This window comes from Oculina patagonica, chromosome 2, assembly GCF_052425735.1.
Source record: "Oculina patagonica isolate OP01 chromosome 2, crgOcupat, whole genome shotgun sequence".
Classification (NCBI taxonomy): Eukaryota; Metazoa; Cnidaria; class Anthozoa; order Scleractinia; family Oculinidae; genus Oculina; species Oculina patagonica.
In genome coordinates this window covers 31,679,764-31,699,520 of record NC_135759.1, presented here as the reverse complement: position 1 = coordinate 31,699,520, position 19,757 = coordinate 31,679,764, and the positions used below count along the sequence as shown (strand labels likewise).

Below are 19,757 nucleotides of genomic sequence, written 5' to 3'. Positions count from 1 at the left end.
TGTCCTCAAAACTTCACAGAAGTCATCGAAGCTTCGCTTTCTCAGTCTCGGGGCCTTTTTTAGACTGCCCTTCGTCCGATTTTGTACCACGTGATTTGTTTTGTCCAATGATAATGTGTGGAAATTAATCGGTGGGTTACATCCTCGGAGACCCAGCGGCAGTTAGTGGGCGCGGGAAAAAGGCTATACGGGCGCCGATTTTTTTTCCGACTGTATAGGCTTTCCCCCGCCCCCACTAACTGCCCCTGAGTCTCCAAGGGGGGGGGGGGTTACAGATCTACGTGAATAATCCACGTGACACCTAAACAATCCAAGACTTGCCTGATAATCCTTTGAGTGCATCATGAATTGACTCAAGCTTGTTTTTTAAGTCGTCGTCTAAACAATTTTCGCCAATTGCTGCAGTCTGTGTTTCAATTTTTTCGACAATAGAAACGATTTCACCAGTCACTGAAACAATGCAATCGATATTCACTCCATCGTCAGGGATACTCCTTAAAGATGTTTTCTACGAAAAACACGTGTGTAAAATAATTAAAATAAACCAGCTAAGTCGTGGTCACATTAAACACCCTAGAGTTTAAAGGAGCAATGTCACGGTATATAAAGTCATTTTTTATTATTCCTTTTAAATTAAAGGAATATTAATAGCTTTCTAACATAGAACGACGAATTTGAAAAACTTTGCCAATTTTTTCAAAATGTGTTCCCCGTACATATCAAAATAGAGAAAGAAAATAAAAAATAGAACTATCAATCAATTAATGAATCTGTCAGTCAATCAATTAAAGATTTGTTTAGGTATAAGAAGCTTGCCTTATCGTAGATTGAGACCCGATATGATCTGGTTAAATTACTTGTTATCACTCCTCATGTAGAGATGTCTGTATTATGTAGGTGCCCGTAAGGAAAGGTTCGACTAAATTTGAAACCAATCAAACAAAACGTGTTTCAGATACCAACCGAAACAGGCAATATCCTCCTGTGTGGATCATGGATCGCCCGGATATTGTAACCTGAGATTCGAATATTGTGTTTACATAAAACGGGAAACCGGTCTTGATCGCAAAGTCCGTGATCAAGATGACTCCGCAAAGTAACTCACCGTGGTTTCATTTTGTGTTTGTACTGTTGGTAGGTCTTTGCCTTTCACTGCGGATACTGCATATTCTTCAGCAACTTTCTCTGCACCTTCCAGTGCTGAATTTCCGATTTTTTTCGCCACATTGTTTACAGATGACTCTACGAAAAAACAAATTAAGTATCACAGTTTATAGTTTTAAATACTTCTGAAATACAGAGAGGAGGAGGCAGCGTGGCCCAGTGGTTAGAGCGCTGGACTTGTAATGCGGAGGCCCCGGGTTCGAATCCTCCTTGCCCTGGCAGTGCCACTAGATGGATTTGTGTTTAGTCGTCCCGAATTCAACTCCACATTCAAACACACTACCAAACTCCGTGTTATGGCCAGTACCTCTGACTTATTGATGACCTTATAGTGTCTATAGTTCTCTATACATATACAGTAAATGTACTGGACAAGCTGGATACAAGGAGGCTAATAGCTGTTGGAGTAAACTGATCTCGTGGTCGTATTCGTTGAGGTTGACGTCCGCCCCAAAGTTAATCGGTTTACGTAACTGATACTCTTCGCAACTGATCTGCTCAGCGAAAAACCTCACGCACGTTTCCTAAGTAAAAACAGCTGTTTACGGTTAGTTTTTACGTGTTAATAGACACAAAGTGACAAACAAACTATAATGGCAAGGTAACAACAGAAAGGTCAGGAGCTCATAGCTTGCTTGTGGCCAGCGGAAAATTGAAGGATAACTTGTCGTTCTGTAGAGTTCAGATGTTAACCTTCCGCTCTCTGAGTCGCTAAATTTCAGGTGGTTCTGGTGCTGTTCCGTAACCAATTTGAATCAACATTTAATTTACTTTTTATAATCCTGAACTCTTATCCTTTTGACCTGATCTGTTGAATGGATTACTACTAGAGAAACTTACGTCGCCACACGTCACTGACGCTATTGCACGAGAACTCAGTCTGATCAAGCATGTATCAAATCACGAAACGAAAGGCGCGTTAGCTAAATCATCCACTCACATGGTATAACAACCCTCTCTCTTCTTTCTACTAAGGGTGCGCCGAAATCAAGGAGAAAAAGAAATCTCGCATTCTTCCGCGACTACGACCGTTTCCTTTTCTATGCAATGAGCCCTACTGTTTGAAATGCTGAGTCTGAGCCACGTCCAAGTTATTTTCTCGGGGTTATTTTTTCCCGCATGCACGCCCAAAGTTACTGACCTGGGATCAACCTTATTACAATTGTGTTAAACAATCGCACCTGCTAAAGACTCGGCAAATTCTGCTATTGCGATTTCCACCGCAGTTTGAGCTGCTTCTACGGCCAATGCAGTCATCGTTGTCATGTTCACGTCGCGGCAATCTGATCCTATTTAAGAACATCTTCAGAACAATCATTCAACAGTCTCCTCTCAGCATCAAGGGAGCCTGCACGCAGCACTGGTGATTTGATGATTTGTAACATGGCGTGTGTCATTCTCGTCCCCAGGGTCCACGATCCTCCTGGTAGTTTAAAATACTTCTGTTCAGAATAATGGCATCGCTCTATTGGCTTTGGTACTTTGTCATGATACTTTGCTGATGAAGCGCTGCGTGGTGAAACAAGTAGACCCTCCTAGCATGGACGCTAACAAGTAGGGGAGAACGAGGGTGCGCGGGTTCCTCGCGCGATTTCTTTTCATCTCCCCAGCGTCCAAACTCGAACGAGGCCTCAACGAGCCACTGGGAACGAGCGAGCGCGATGTTTTCCCAGCATGCATCTAGAGCCTGTCTTCGATCACAAGCTTTCCTCCCACAGAACAGAAGATTTCCTTGATCGTTTTACCACGGAAAATATACAAGATGTCTCTGAACGACGCAGAAGTTCGAAAGCAAGTTAGTGTTAACTTTATTTCGTATCTTTTCTTTAATTCCATAATGTTAAAAAACGAAGTTTCCCTTTGATATGAACATGCTTCGACGTATAAAACACTTTACTATACTTGTGTTGTAGATCGAACATATGATGGCATTTATAGAGCAGGAGGCCAAGGAAAAGGTCGAGGAGATCGATGCCAAGGTAAATAAGAAAGAATGTGTGCTTTCTAAAGGTCCGCATAAACGAATCCAACGGAATCCAACCTGCCCGATGTTCACAAATTCGGGTAGTGACGTAACGTGACAGTCAGGTGATTGACATCTCTCTCGGAAAAGAACGATTCGAGGTGATGGTGAAGATTCGCCTGTCTCCTGCGTAAAAATCAACAATTTTAAATTTTGTTCTATGCTTGACGACAAAAGAAACAAGTTGTGTCAGTTGGATTGCTTTTGATTTCCTAGTCGGTTCATCTGAGTTGGCTTGATTTGGTTTGATTGTATTGATTGAAACAAACAAAACCTCCATTTCTAAATCTTTGTACTGTAATAAAGGTCATAGCTATATAATTTGCTCGCTAGATAGTGTAAAGAAAACCTGAGCTGTAGGCAAGGGTTCTTTCAACCATTCAAGGGAGCGAAATGATGTGGCTGTGATCTCTATTAGATTTTAAAGATATACATGTAAAAAACAGAGCTGTTTTATAAGCTATGTGAGATAGTGATTGCAACTCCCTACTACTATTTCCTTTGGTTGTAATTGTCTAGCAAGAAAATCCATTACTTAAGTGCAAAGAGTTCATAGTGATAGAGACTGCAACTAATTGCTGGCTTGCAACTGACTTCACGGTGGCCATGCTGGGGGACAAAAACAAAGCGTTTCCCTCTGCTGGGAATTTACTTTTTTGTCATGCAAATTTTGCAAAAAATTATTTTATTGTTTTGACCCCCAACATGGCTGCTTTGTCACGTGGTTGCAAGCTAGCAATATAATTACTTGTACTTAATATTGATGTAAATGTATGATTTTGCTACTCTGTAAGTGGTCACCGGGATTGCCTTTAAACACAAACTGTGATGAATATGTGTAAAAAAAATGCTGAGGTGCACAAATGAGAAGCCTCTGGTGTCCTCCAGATGCCAGGAATTATTTCTGATGAGAATTATTGTAAGCCAAAATATTAATTCCAAGAAAAAGCAATAAAGAAAGTCCAGAATAACATGATCTCACCCTTTAATCCAAAAAAGAAAATAATACAGTATATTAATAATAATAATAGATGTCTTTATAGTCTTTCAATATTTAAGTCACTTGTGAGTCATTTAATACACATCCTTCTCTCTTATATGTGAATCTTCTTGTCAGAGGCTAAGATCTTAAAACAAATTGTGTGTGAAAATAGCTTGCAAAGAAAGTTAACTTGTCAGTTTGCATGCAAGCACTTGTGTGCACATAAAATTTTGATACATTGGATCCCAGGACTTTTTTTCCAAAACTAAATGCTAGTAATTCTGTCATCCATTTCATACATGTATAGTGGTCAACATGAATTTTATTTTATAACAGGCAGAGGAAGAGTTCAATATTGAGAAAGGTCGCCTGGTACAGCAGGAGCGTCTAAAGATAATGAACTTTTTTGAAAAGAAAGAAAAACAAGTGGAACTACAAAAGAAAATGTATGTCTGGATATTTAATTATAAATAAGTTGTTGTTATAAGTATTCCATATAACATGTGTATAATTGTTGTGAATGTCTTTTTCAATGTTGCTTTTTTATAATTCAGTTCAGCTAAAGTATTTGATAAGTGTAACATGCTTTTTTTAGTTTAGTTCCATCTGTCAAAACCATTAGATAGTTTTACATTTATAACATGTACAGTACATACAATTAGTATACCTACAAATAGGCCATTTCCGATACAATGTCCCCCTGTCTCGCCATTCAATATGAGTTTTGCAGGACATGTGGTGAAACTCATTCATGGGTCGCACCTGCTCGTGAAAGGGCAAGGTAACTCGGAAATGGCCTATTTCATGACGTAATATAACAGAAATTCTTATAACATTTTTGCATGCCTTTCACTAGAATGATTATAACAAATCCAACATTAGTTTGGGTGGTATGTAAACAGACTTTGCAAGAAAATAATTACATGTGTATGACATTTCTTTGTATTTAGTCAGAGGTCAAATCAATTAAACCAGTCCAGGCTGAAAACCCTCAAGGCACAGGATGACCATGTTAAGGTAAAACAAACATTAAAATTAACAAGGCCTAGGCCTGTACTAAGTAATAATGATATGAAAAAAACACCAAATAGGAAAACTATCTCAGGCTTGATTATTATACCTTCATTTTGTTAATCTTTGTAAATTATTGCCCCAATATCACACAAGGTTACTTCTAAGCTGAACACTAGGCAACAAGCAAAAGACTAGAGAAAATTCAGTCTCAGTTGATGATGAATCAACTACCTCTGGCAAAATAGAGATTCTTTCAAAGACAAATATGTCAATATTTTAGGTTTAAATTATGGGTCCTTATAATTTAAAATGGTGATTTGTAGTTCACAATTAGATAATCTGAAATAAAAGCAAAGAGACACGAAACCAACGAACTTGCGCTTCAAAAACAAGCAGCTGCTTCTAAGAGCCAAAAAATCCAAGCAATAAACAAATATTAAATAAATAAAAAAATTGGTTAGTAGGTTTTGTATTTTGTCTAGCTACAATGGCTTTGTAGGGCACACTGGCCTAATGGTAAGTGCGCCAGACTCTGGATTGAGCAAGGGCACTGCATTCATTTTCTTGGGCTAGACACTTTACTCTCATAGTGCCTCTCTCCACCCAGGTGCATAAATGGGTACAGGTGAATTTAATGCTGGGGGATGGCAACCCTGCAATGGACTAGCATCCCATCCAGGAGAGAGTAATAATACTTCTAGCTGATTCAAAACTAGGATAAGCTCTGGTCTAATGAGCCACGTCCCTCAACACCAGGCCCTACCTTACTTTGTAGCTTTTAATATTAATATTATTTTAATATTAATATTTTTAGCTATAGGAATTTTTGTCTTTTTATATTAATTGTAATTTTTTAGCTTTAGGAATTTTTTTCTCTTTGTCTTTTATATCAAATTGTACTTTTTTTATGTTAGCTATAGGAATTTTTGTCTTTCTATATTAATTGTAAGTTTTTAGCTTTAGGAATTTTTCTTTTTGTCTTTTATATCAAATTGTAATTTGTTTTTATATTTAGTTAGTATTAACAGGTGAAGAGCCATGTAGTATGGATATACTGTTAATAAACCATTATTATTATTATTATTATTATTATTATTATTACTTTGTCTGCTCAATGACTGTTTTCTCTACACTAGGGTATACTTGATGAAGCAGTTAATCAACTTGGTAAGGTAACAAAAGACAAGGCTCAATATGGACAAGTTCTTAAGGGATTAATTATGCAGGTTAGAGGTCTTATATGAGTTAACAGAAATACCATATCATGGAATTTTGGTATATTATACCACAATTATAGTGCAATATATGCAGGCTACTTGTATATGTGGTAAAAATCAAGCAAAAGCATTCCAACATTGCATTGCATCCAAGTTGTCTTTTAAAATTTCTTTATGGAACAATGTTGAATTCAAGTAATTAGACTTCCTTGCTGATATCATTATGATATCATTATATCTTTCTATCTTGCCTTGTGGGGTGAATTTTGTCAAAAAGACGGCCATAAAAAATAATCGGTTTGGACTTTTTTAATGGATGGTTTGTGGAGAGACAATCATGGGTATAAGATGTGATTCACATTGGATCTACAGGGAGTGGTTATTGACCAATAAATTGTGCATTAATATGTTTTTTAAAAGAACTGTTGCTGGGACAAAATTACCGTATTTATTCGCCTATAAGCCGACCCCGGCTATAAGCCGAGACCCCAAACTTGAGAGACCTGGCAATAGGCTTAAGCTTGTCAAAAAAAAAAGGTGATAAAGTCCTTCAAGACCTGCGGAATTTGAAACGCTTTGGATGGGACAGAGGACGACGAGGTTTACACCGAAGACGCCCAGGAATTCGAAGATGACGACAAAGCTTAAGACAACAAATTTGAAACTGACAGCGAGTGTGAGAGCGACGCAGATGGCGAGTAAACTTTAACAGTTGAAAGCTCTTTACAAACAAACGGCTCCTTTAGGAGCCACCAATTATATAAAAGTTTATGACCAACAATTTCATTGTGTTTTTATTGTGTTTTATTAATTCTGACTTGGCTATAAGCCGAACACGGAATTTTCTTGACATTTTCTTTGGTTTTGAATAACTGAGAGAGAAAAAAAATACTTAAACTCTTGGCTATAAGCCGAACCCCCTTTTTCCAAACAATTTTAGCAGATTCGTTGCAAAATTTTTGAAAAAATGCCTCGGCTTATAGGCGAATAAATACGGTATGTATGCTTAGGGCTCCAATTTTTACAGACTACAGGTGGCAGTCACACCTTGCCAGAAAGTGATGAACAAATTAGGGTTTTATTTTGTACCATCGAAGCTGTCAAATCCATTATTATTCTTCAGATATCATAATTATGTGACTATTGGTCATGCCTAATATAGAAACCTTTTTTCTCTACTTTACAGGGATTATTTCAACTTCTTGAACCAACTGTGTCTATACGGTGTCGCCAGCAAGACCTTGATGTTGTGAAGGTATAGTTGTGTAATAAGGTTTCCATTGTGTCAGATTGTCACCCTTAAAACATGTATTACAGAATTAGATACACTGGAACCCCAATATAACGATCTTCGATATAACGATATTCCCGATATAACGATGAATGTGTTATGTCCCGGCAAAAGTAAAATGTATGGAACGGAACCCCGATATAACGATTCCTCGATATAATGATATAATTTTACTGCCCCCTTGGCATATCGTTTTATCGGGGTTCCACTGTATGTACTTTTTTTGCTGTTAAAACTTGCTAACATGGTATCCTTTCTTGTACTTTGCATAACAAAGTATACTACACATGTAAAAAGTGTGTGCTTTTCAAAGATGATGCCCTTATTGACTTCATAGGAAGGATACACTGTGGGCAGGCCTTTTTTTGGCTCAAGGTCATGGTTTGCAGACAAAATATCTCCCTCAGCTGTGTTGTAAACCAGAGACAAATATTTTCCTGTCTGGCCTAATCTAATTAGCACCAGAAAAGGGCAACATAGTCAGTAACAATCCAGAAACTGGAGTCCAGCACACTAACCATTAGGCCACCGCACCTCTCACCTCCGGCCCTATCCCCTGGTGGGGGCAAGGAACTAAGAGACCTCCCACCTAGTTAAATTATTATCCTTTCAATTTGCAGAATGTAAAAGATGCAGCAGTAGAGGAATACAAAAAAGCAACAAAGAAGAATACAGAAGTTTCAGTTGATGAGCAGACATTCTTAGGATCTGATTGGTAACTAAAGGATTTTTGAAGTTTTTCTTTTATAATGGGGGGTATAAAATTAATTGTTAGGACAGCCTGATAATTTATGTGGGTGGGTGGCGGAATGTAGTCAGGAGCAATTTTATCCAGCAGGCATCACATGCTCCGGTAAAGGACCGGAGTCGCTACGACACCAGTCCCAGTTTCAAACTTCCAAATGACAGCTTAGCATCCCATCCAGGAAGAGAAGTAATATTCCTAGTTGCTTCATGCTACGGAAACAAATACGAGATTTGGCGGTGTTGATACCGTATGAGTCCCACCTTACACCACTTTTTATGGCCACTGTATTGTATACTGAATGGATGTGACTAGGGATGGCATCTGCCAGCTCATCAAACAAAATAATGTAATGGAGCCCTTTATGGCCTTGTGGATATTGTGACACTTTACTACAGCAACAAAGATCTTTCCAGTGTCTGGCTGACTGCATTTGAGAGGCTGGTGTAATGACAAAGTGGCTTTAATGCTGGCATAACTTTGCCTCCAAACTACTACAGTGTCTGCCCTGTAGTTGTTATATTTTCCCTTGTTCTGTTGCAGTGCTGGTGGTGTTGAATTGCTAGCCAAACAAGGCCGAATTAAAGTTGTCAATACATTAGAGAGCAGGCTGGAAATGATGAGTAAACAGGTTTGTAGATCTCTATGCACTGATACATCATTTTGTTCTTTTTAAAAAGCGTTTTTGTAAACAAAACTGTTGAAATTGTTAAAAATTTCTTCTTAAACCTTTGCAGATGATGCCAGAGATAAGAGAGACATTGTTTGGGGCCAACACACGGAGAGTATTCTTGGACTGATGTCTTTCTTTTGGTAGTTAACTGTCTTCTTGACTACAAAATTTCTTTTACTTCGGACGTTAATTTAAACTAGACAAAATATAATGTCTTTCGATCTGTTCATAAAAAGAAAAATGTGTATATTAGCTAATTTGCTTTGAAGTGTTGTTAGAAAAATGTCAAAGCCTTGATCGGTAATTAAATGGGTGTGTTTAGTTGTTTTTTTTTTTTTCTTTCCTTCTTTTTTTTTTCATCACTAGAAACGTGTTTGCGGCATGTCTCATTCTTCTAAACTTGTTTCTTTTTCCATTCGTAATTATGGTGGACAGAATTGTAACGCTTTCGGTTTGGCCTTTTGTGGGTCTGGCCTTGATATGAAAATAAATCTAAATGCTCTGATATGAAAATAAATCTCCGAATTAATACATTAATAAAATTAAGAAATTTACCATGTGTCTCATCACCTTTATATTTGATTTTTTTTTAATGAAAATATCAGATCAGCTTTGGAGCCTTTCCTTTATTTATTGGGGCAATTAAAAAAAAACCGACAAATTCTTTTCATAAAGTATCAGTTTTGTGCGTGACTGAAAAATTGAATACAACTAACAGTGAAAACCAATGACAGCTTTGACCAGAGGATGATGAGTTTATTGCCATTCTCCCTGTTCACGCTGTTTACTTGCACTCATGCCCTCCCTCCCTACCCCCCTACCCCCACCAAAATCGCGCTACTCTCATAAACGCCCAAGAACGACAATAACTTTTATTAAGGTAACCTCTGTTTTTTTTATTAAGGAACATGATGAATTTTATTCATTCTAGTGACGTTCTATCGTATTTCTAGCTAAGCGCCTTTTTACATCTTTAGTACATCTCCCAGTAGTTAGTAAACCAGTTACACATCTCTGCTGTTATTTACAATTTTAGAAAATGATTTGATTCTTTGTTTGAAAGTCCTCCAACAACGAACAATACTGTACAATCGAATATTTTACCAAGTCAAATTTCCCCATATCGTTTCAATAAATTAATACAAAAAGATTTTAATTGATTTCGTGATTATTGTGTATTTACAAATCCGTATTTTCCACAAGCATTATTTTCATGGCGGCACCTGGCCCCACTCAGCTTGTTATTGGATTTGTATCAACAGATACTTAATAAACGCTGAGTTTCATTTTAAGTGAATTCATCTCGTCATATTTCGCCCACTTCAATTCCAAGAATTCTCTCGGCAACTCCCAGGAAGTAAACCATTTGAGCTATTCCAAACAGCGGGGCAATTACTATCATTCTAGGCACTGTTCCTTTGTAGAAAGCCCTTATTCCTTCATTTACGTAAGTTTTTCGAACACAGTCCAGAATGCCATTGTAGGCTGCTTCGCCTCCGCTCCGTATCACCTGTAGCCTAGTCTTCACAACATCCAGTGGTGTGACTGCAGCACTGCCTATCATTGCTAAACAAATGTGAAAGATTTTGAAAATTAGAACTTGTCGGGTTGAATTAATGGCGCGAATCTCAGGTGTGCCAGGAGAATATAATAGGAAAATCAAGATTGCAGGAAGAAAGGGTTGCTGGACTTCAAAAAGATAAGTTTTTAATATTGGAGCATTTTAGGTAGTTCTGATAGTCTCTACTTGCAGTAAGCGACCTCTCTTTTTAAAGACACTACCAGTGAGGTTAAATTTATTTATTAAAAAATCAGGAAAAGAAAGAGGCTACTTGTAGTCTGGCAAAAAGAACGTTCAGAATCGTTCTAACTTGCGATCGGGCGACGTTTGTTCTTTTTGGTAGCGGAGGAGGGGCGGAAAGAAAGGAACTCTCTTCGACTCTCTGTCTTCCGCCGCCAAAACAAAGTAGAACACCCGATCGCAAGGCTAGAATCCTTCTTGCCCATCCTAGCAGTCTGCAATCGAGAAATTAAGTGATCCGAAGAAACTCACCAGCTGTACAGCCAGCTAACAAGCAGTGTAAAGGACCTGGGTTTTCACTGTGTTTTCCTTCTCCCTGAAACTGAAGAAAGAAGTCAAATGATGATTTCATACTTTAATTAAGCAAATCTTCTGAAACGAGTATAAAATATTGACATCTAGTTTAAGTGACAAAGTTATTAGTAAATTCTTTATTTTCTAACCTCGAGCCTAAGATAGGCAAACAGAGGGAAGTAGATACAGGAAAATGGTACGTCCCTGCGGAGAAATAAGAAACGATCAGCCTTTATTACCAGAACCGGAAATTCGCGGATTGCACTCAAATCCGCGGATTCCTTTGTTAAATCCCAGTTACTTTTAATACAGAATAGCATTCATTATACCTTGCTAATGTGGCCCCAAGTCCTCTGTAAATGCCACTAATACCCTTGCTTCTCATCAGATCGTGTGCTATTTTTATGGCGGATTTGGGGGCTGTTCCTGACTTCGTGCCATACGTCCTTAAATTCGAACTGGCAGCTGCCACTGCAGTAGCTGCATTAGTCATTCGGGGACCAGCTGAAGAAAAAAAAATACTATTCGTTACCAACCTTGTTGGCTATGAGCAGCCTCTCACCTCCCCCAGTTCCCGTCGCATTCCGCACTTCTCGGTCGAAGGCGAGCTAAGGGAAAAGAGAGATTGCTCGTTATCTACTATAGGGTCTCTCCAAATTCCGCTCCAGGGAGCAAGACTGAGAAGAGAGAGAGAGCCTGGAAATGAAGTTGGTCCGCGGCTTGCGAAACCATGGTTAAACCGTTGCTTTACACACAAAATTACAGTGAGCAGTAACTTAGAAAAATTCTTATCCTAAATGCGCATAGCAGAACACCAAACTCCGCCCGTGTTTTAAAGGGTTGCCAAATTTGATGCTCGGCGAAAAATGTGGTGACCGGATAAAGGTGAGCCACAGTGTACTTGTCACTTACTTGTGTTTTGTGTTCCTGCCATTTGAAGCTGTATTTTAAGCATTTCCATTGGTGTCGTAACTATCACCTGTGAAACAGAAGTGGTACATATTTACTCAGACAGTGAAAACGAGGACCTTTTAAGGCAAGATCTGCGATCGACGAAGGTTCGATTTGCTGGGGTCTGAGAGCATGTCCCCTTGAACGCTATTTTCGAATTTCTATAGAGTATTGTTCAGAAAATCGATCTCGTTTAACTGGGCATTATTTTCCAAACTCACTTTTGGCTAAACTCGCCGCAGTGCCTCGTCTTGCCTCTTGCTAGTAAACGGATAGGGGTTTAAACAAATTTATTTTGTTAACTGATATATAGCACCAACCTGACAAAACCCAGCAGCTCCGCCAGCTATCATCTCTTTGGATAAAGGCAGTGTGCACCTGCAAGGTATTGCCAAAAATACAATTAAATCACTTTACTGCGAGTTTGCCCTACTGTGCAGTTAGGAAAGTGTGTGTTTGTTGATGTGATTAGCTTAGAAAGAGTCGAAAACAAGGTAATTTATGTTCAGCTTTTGGTATACCAAATACTAGAAGTATGCACGCGTTTGAATGATATTATTGATATATTAGTACCCCTCCCCCCTCCCGTTCTAGCTGCATCACTTGACGTGATTGACTTGAATTTAGACGGCCAAACGCGCGTAAAAAATATATGATGGCTTTGAGAGTAATCGTGCTCTTCTGTCAGACGAATTTACGACGTATTTTTGTTAAAATGAAATGCAACTATATAATTACGTTTCTTAAAGCAAAAAAAGAAGAAGGCTTAGAATTAAGACCAGTAACATTTCAGGCATTACCTTTTTCCGCCATACATTTGTCGTATTTGGTCGTTTACAGCCAGTTTTATAGCCTTCTCTGGGTTTATCAGCAACAAGTTTACTCCCATGCCTAGCAACAGAAACAGGCAAAAATTGAACAAGTGAAAGTCAAGCTATTGTAGTCGCTTCAACCGTTAGGGATGTGAGTCTAAAAAAATCTTAGAGAGAGAGAGAGAAAAAGTCTTATACGGGCGACCGTGTAGACCTTCCCTGGCCCCGCTAACTGTCCTTGGTCTGAGCGTCAAATAGAACGACAAACCCAGCCGAGATCTTTTCTTGAAGGTAGCAAGCTATACACTTAAACTTCCTTCATGTTTTATAGAGAACCATCTTTTAGTAACAGTTAATCCTGGTCTCCAGAGGATCGGGTAGGAGATAAATCCGGGAACTATTCCCTGAAGGTACTCATTAGGTAGCAAGTTATAGACTGTATCATTGTAACGTCCTTGATGTTGTAAAGAGAGCGATAAATTAGCAACATTTAGGTAGATTTACAGTTTGTATACAGTTGCCTAAATGTAACCTTAGCTGTAAACTGTCCACGTCTGTTCTAAACCAGTTTACTCAGTACATTATAAAGCGTTATGTGTCTGTTCTATTCTCACCTTTGTATAAACCCCGCACTCCTTCCGCTCTTGCTACTTTCCATAAACAGTCCGCCCTAAAAATAGAATAAATTGCACCGAATATCACGCTCGTCGTACCATGGCGCTGGCGCTCGTCGTTCAGTCCGTTCGTCCTTGCTGGCGCTTCTCCTTGTTGGGGTTGGCGGTGTTTGCCCCCCCCCCCCCCTTCCCCCCTCCCACACTGCCCACTCCTCCCGTACTGGCTACGGTGTAAATTAAATACCCCTATGAACATGGTTTAGCGGACGTATTACAACGTATACGCAGGACTCTTAAAGCCCACGTTTAAACTGAGGTTCAGTAAAATTTCCCTTAATTTACGGTCTGCCGTGAATTAATAACAACAGTTTGATGTGAAAACGCTCAACTTAAAAGTTGCTGTAGTGCTTTTTAGCTCCAAGATTTCTCTGGTCCTGCAGTCTTGTTTTACAATGATCAGCGGGAAGGTGCAGGTAACACCCACCACTCTAGTAATGCACTCATTGTTGTTTCTAAATATAAAAAAAAGTAGTTTTTAGATAGTAAAGATGCTGGTGAATGAAAGAAAACAATAGTACATATCCTCGATGTGATTGAATATCGCCTGATACTTACCGAGTGGCCGTAGGCTGATTGAGCTCCAACGATATTCTCAAGGTCCTGCAGTCTTGTTTTATCAAAGATGTCAACGGGACAGGTGCAGGACACCCACAACTAGTAATTATGAGCGCCATTACAAGTTTCGGACGAATCTTCGCAACCTACAAACGCAGGAATCTGTTTTTACGGATACAGATATCGTTAACTTTTGATCATATATGAGCAGGAACGCATCTATTGAATAATAAATGAAACATATTTGCTAGAAAATTAATTTCCTTAATATAAATGCATACATTTCCAAAACTCGATCTATCTATGAAATTCTAATACTTGCAAAAGGTACACTTCTCGAAAATTTTTGGAGCCGAACTTAAAAACTTAAGATTTTTTATATTTTTACATAATATAAGACTTAAAACATTGTTGATGCTACTACATACATTAGGTACCAACAGAATGTGTGAATTAAGTTACATGTTTTTTGTTTTTGTTTATTATTGCAATTTAACTCATTTGAGTTAAATAAGAGCCAATGTTAAAAGTGGGTAGTTCTTTGGTGTTTTAAATATTTTATATAATATGCTGACATAAAAAAGTAATTTGCTGTATACCTCAAAGAGATCAATAACACTTCTAACTTTCCAGTCAAAATTTGTCAATAAAAAGCCCATTGACTGATTCCAAAAATAAATTAACTTATGAAGAATGGACTTTATAATTAGGCAAGCTTAATTTTTCAGTTGGAGCAAACCTGATTAATAGTTTATACCTTAACACGTAAATTGTTGTTTTGGTCATAAGCTTACAAAAAAAATCCTTGCCTCCTAATGTGACTTGATTAAATTCGTATTCAATGACAAGAGAAAAATAATCTGTAGTGTTCACTGATTGAATTCATCACATCTACGATTGCACTCTGTAAGCTAATGTAGTTTTTGTGATTGCGATTTTGGATATGTTCTCAGTTGGGCTTTCTTGTTTCTATTGATAGAAAATCTTATACTGAAACAGTGTTCAATTTTCCCCCTTTGGACGGATAAATTTGCCTCGGAACACAAAAGTGTAAAATTTTAGGCTACATCGATCTGACTCTGTATCAAAACATCCATGTGTGAATTTCTTTGGATTCTTGAAGCTAAATACTTTTTGACGTGATTAATAATTAATATGCCTCAGTTTGTTTCCTTGGCGAGCTCCTAGTTCGCCAAGGAACCTAAAAAAATCAAACTAGGGCAAGTAACTGCAAATTAGATGCGTTGTTTTTGTGAGCTTTGTTTTCGATGTAAAGAAGGTTTTTGAAAGTCATTGTATGTGACCATGACTTTTAATTCCAGCTGCAAAAATTAAATCAAGACAATTTTGTGTCCAACCATCTCTGAAAGCGAAAAAAACCTTTACTTTCTCTGTTTATCCTAATGTCGTGTATGCATTACGAAAGGATTTAAAAAAAGAAATAAATTGCGTAAACTGAATTTGATTCGACGTTTGTTATCGAACTACCAATTTTTCTACACTCGCTTTTGCAATAGGTCTCATTTTTTTTAAACCCGGTAAGTACGGTGTTTTCCCTTCGAATCAGTCACTGTTTCTTTGTTAAAATTACACGAACTGTATAGAGCTTACCTGTGTGGTTTTTCCATATAATAACTTTACTTTCCCTCACTGTGGAATAAAACTTTTATATCGAAGCGAGAGCACTGTCTTGCCACTGCTGTCTGTTCCCGCCACTGCAAGCGCCACGGCTGCTTTTACACTGTCCAATAGAATCGCTTCAAAGAATCTGTGACGCCAAAATGGACCAATTAGAAACTGTTTTACATAAACCCAGTTTAATCCTAGGTTTAACCCAAAATGTTCTTCAATTTTCTAGATCAGAAGTGATTTTCTTATTTTTAGCGGCTACTAATTTTAGCGATTTTCAGTTCAGAGCAAGATTTAGCGACTATTTAATTTAGCGATTTTCCGAGAATACGGATGGAAATTAATGTTCAGTAAAGGAACAAACTCACTTGAAATTGAGCGAACAAATTTTAGCGAGCACTAAATTTAGCGATTTTAGCCGAACTCGCTAAAATCGCTATTCGCCAGAAACTTTATACACTCATACCTCGATTGTGGTAAAGACCCACTACTACCAAGGGCTAATTTTTCATTTATTCAATTATAAAGAAGTAGGTCCTGGTTTGGTTTGGTTTGGTTCGGGTTGGTTCGGTTCGGTTCGGTTCGGTTGATCCGTTCGCCGTTCGGTTCGGTTCGGTTCTCTCTTTCTTTTTGCACTTGTTTTGTTTTTGCACTTTTGACGTGAACCTTTGATTTTAGGAATGTTCTAATGTAACAAACTTATTCGCTATATCAAGGTTGCAAGGTGTCAGGTAGTGTGATCGGATCATGTAAAATGGTCGCTTACCGCGGGTTAAAAACAATAGAAAATTTCAAATGATCTGCCCTAGAAGTTGTCCCTATCGCCTGCGCTGGGAGAGGTGTCCGCTTACAAGAAGTTTCGACTGTAGTGTGAACACCGCCAATGCGCGCTGCCACAATCATTACGAAAAGAAGAATTTGAATTTACTTGTTACGCCTTTACTTTATCCAACGCTTCAGTAATGCAGCGAAAACGCTGCGAGCCATGCGTACTCATTTCAGGGCGTGTTCAACTTGTCAATTGTATAGTACAATAGAAACGTGGGTTAGGGGAGATCCAGCCTTTTCAATCCGTTCAGCCCTCCCACGTCCCCCGAAAAAGAGAACTCTTTTGTGGTTACTTATACCGGTGAAATAGTTTCTACGACGATCGCCGAGGTGAAATTTGCCGATTATTTTGTCTCCTCGAGGTTTTCACGATTTGTTAAAAACCGCACTTGTTCCAACCACGTCCAGCTGAGGTTTATATGAGAGGTATCTTGACCGGTGGCTTCATCATAGGCTTGATACGGCCATAATAATGAAGATGGTCCGTACAGACAGACCACGTTTGGTTAATACGATGTTTATAATGACTGCAAACCAAATTTATCAAATGAAATATGAAGGGCATCGTACTGCAGAGCAAACCGGACAATTAATACGTTTTCAGTTTAACCATTGTCAGCAGTTACAAAAATAGTTACATAAATAATAATGCTTCGATCGAGCAAAACCGAAAATGACACAATTAATTATCTATGATAAATATATGATGTTAGCGGAGTCTTGCAAAGATGGCTAGTATGGAAAACCTTACATAACGAAACACAAAATTCTACCTCTTAAAACTTTCGAAAAAAATATTAAACGCTAGATCCTACGTAATATTTTGACTCGACTTGCAAAAATTTCGGAAAAATTATTGTTTATCAGTATATAAGTCATTTTCCTTAAGATTCATCATCGAAGAGCATGTTTTTACCGAGTTTACCCGTAACGTAGACAATAAACGTGACCTCAGTAATTTGAAGATCATCTTTGACTTACTTCACTTTGTGGCACCGAGTGAATTGCCCTGAACTACTGCTCCACGTCGATAGAACTGAGATATGAAAATCGCTTCGTGTTCAAATTTGCCCAGTTTGTTTGACAGACCTTGGAAAATAAACTGGATATACTGGCTGTGAAAAATAGCTAGTCGAAACAGCGTTGTTTAAAGTTTAATTAGCTTCACAGGACGTTGTTTTAATGATTTATTGAAAAACCCCAAAATATTATCTGTGTTTTGCCGTAGCCGCACTGGACCAGATAACAGTTTACACGTACGTCAACTAGGCTGTTATCACGGCACAAAATTCAAGCCGCATTTCTTTTCAACATTTACGAATTCGTTTTATTTTCCAGGATAGTAATATAGCTGTCGAGAATTGTAAGATGAGAACCACACCCAAACAGGTGCCTCTCATTGAATTAAGGGCCTTTTGACTTTCAAGATTAGCTGCATGAGACAGCGTCATTTATAGAGCTGCCGGTGCATACCAGTTTCAGTCGCTTTTAGCTGCTTAAATTATTTTATTGATCAGTTTTATGTTATCTTTAACTGCACAAAACAACAGAGTACAGAGCAAATAGTTTAGCTGCGAAAAGTTCTTCCTTTATTTATTTCTCTCTTGTATCGTCGACTTAGCGATAACGTTAAACGTACGCGCCAAAAGAAACAAGCCATTTTTTTTCGTTCTCAGACCTGCCAGTTCATTTCAGTTTGTCAATTCAGCTGGTATTGCTATCGCAACTAAATTTAGTCTTATTGTTATGTTTCAATCTGTTACCAAAAAATACGATCGTAGCACATGTTTTCCGACTATTTGCTGATATGTAAAATTTAAAGAAAGCTATCTGTAAAATTTTACGGGCATACAACCCACAATCCCGCCATTAACGAAAACGTTCTTTGGTACACGGCTGCCATGTAGATTAGACTTGATCGTGTCTAAAGGGACACTGTCGCCTGGTCGCCAGTTTTAATTCGAAAACACAAGAGCCTAAAGACATATGGAGACTACGAATACTGAGTGGTCCAATTTTGTTAAATATCACCATGCAAGTGTACTGAAGCGATAAACAAGTCATATTATTGTGATGCCATCAGGAACTTAAGATCTCAACTTGAAAAAATCAGACTGATTTTTTCAAGTTTTGTCCTTGTGGACTGGAAAACAGCTAAAAAATATTATGGCTCCCTTCTTCCTTCAACAACAATTTACTTTATATCTACATCTTGATATACATGGTGCATCTCATATAAGACCTATTCACCAATTTTAGTACTTTTTACCAAAAAACATTAAAATCCCCGCGAGTATCCCTTTAACGAACGTATAGGTCATTATGGTAAGAGAGGATCTTCCCTTCTTGTGATACTGCATGACGAATTTCTGCATACGGCAAAATACCCTGCCAATCCCTGTCAAAAAATTAACCGTTTATCTATTTGGTACTGGGTTATGATAATTCTGTCCATAGATCCTGCCTAAGGAATCATGATTAAATCAGTATAAATGACGTTATCGTTCTCTTTACAGCTTGGAGTCGATTAAGGGCCGATGAACAGCTATTTTAAATGCTTTAAGTAGCTCAAATGATGGTTAATCTTATTGATAACGTCATTCGTATTGACAGTTTTTGTCACTCTTCCACTTGCCCCGCTCCCCCACCCTCACCCACCCCCAATCTCAATCAAGCTGAATGCTGTCAAGTTGTAGCTGAAATGGATCAGACCCGATATAAAGCGGAAAATGAAGCTTAAATAAAAAATCTTTATCTTGGTTATGCGGGAGCCACGTTCACGGAACCGGGATATTACGGCACAAAATGCTTGATACAAAAGACTAACAGGTATATTCATGTTTTTTAATTGATATATATTCACGTGTGCAGACGCGTGCCTGGGTAAACTGAACCGAGTTCTTTGGTAGAATATCGACGTGGAAGAGCAACAGAGCGATAAAATGAGCCAAGGATTGCAGAAAGCCTCGCCTTAACCGAGTCCGAATTCCAGAACGAAATAAAGCTGTTAGTCACCCGCAAACTTGCACGCCAGGCGCCAGATACCTTCAGGACCCAATATAATATTCAAGCCATTGAAAGTATTCCATGTCTCAAATGATATA

General features: G+C 38.3%; 3 protein-coding genes across 3 annotated transcripts; 1 reads left to right on the top strand and 2 right to left on the bottom strand.

Moving 5' to 3' along the window:
* Window positions 1–301: 301 nt before the first annotated feature.
* LOC144642309 (uncharacterized) lies at window positions 302–2,478 on the bottom strand. Its single transcript, XM_078501276.1, has 3 exons — window positions 2,346–2,478; window positions 1,106–1,242; window positions 302–508 (listed from the first exon to the last, which is right to left on the bottom strand). Exons 1-3 carry the CDS (start codon window positions 2,428–2,430, stop codon window positions 302–304), a joined length of 429 nt encoding a protein of 142 aa, XP_078357402.1. The 5' UTR covers window positions 2,431–2,478.
* Window positions 2,479–2,848: 370 nt separating this feature from the next.
* Window positions 2,849–9,460, top strand: LOC144644137 (V-type proton ATPase subunit E-like). The gene is made up of 9 exons (XM_078503558.1): window positions 2,849–2,959; window positions 3,078–3,143; window positions 4,506–4,615; window positions 5,120–5,186; window positions 6,320–6,409; window positions 7,587–7,655; window positions 8,312–8,406; window positions 8,980–9,067; window positions 9,174–9,460. The coding sequence occupies exons 1-9, from the start codon at window positions 2,927–2,929 to the stop codon at window positions 9,234–9,236; spliced, it is 681 nt and encodes a 226-aa protein (XP_078359684.1). The 5' UTR covers window positions 2,849–2,926; the 3' UTR covers window positions 9,237–9,460.
* Window positions 9,461–9,999: 539 nt separating this feature from the next.
* Window positions 10,000–13,632, bottom strand: LOC144644136 (mitochondrial glutamate carrier 2-like). Its single transcript, XM_078503557.1, has 8 exons — window positions 13,582–13,632; window positions 12,956–13,046; window positions 12,476–12,533; window positions 12,117–12,183; window positions 11,534–11,708; window positions 11,354–11,408; window positions 11,163–11,232; window positions 10,000–10,675 (listed from the first exon to the last, which is right to left on the bottom strand). The coding sequence occupies exons 2-8, from the start codon at window positions 13,042–13,044 to the stop codon at window positions 10,416–10,418; spliced, it is 774 nt and encodes a 257-aa protein (XP_078359683.1). The 5' UTR covers window positions 13,045–13,046; window positions 13,582–13,632; the 3' UTR covers window positions 10,000–10,415.
* Between the last annotated feature and the right edge of the window lie 6,125 nt (window positions 13,633–19,757).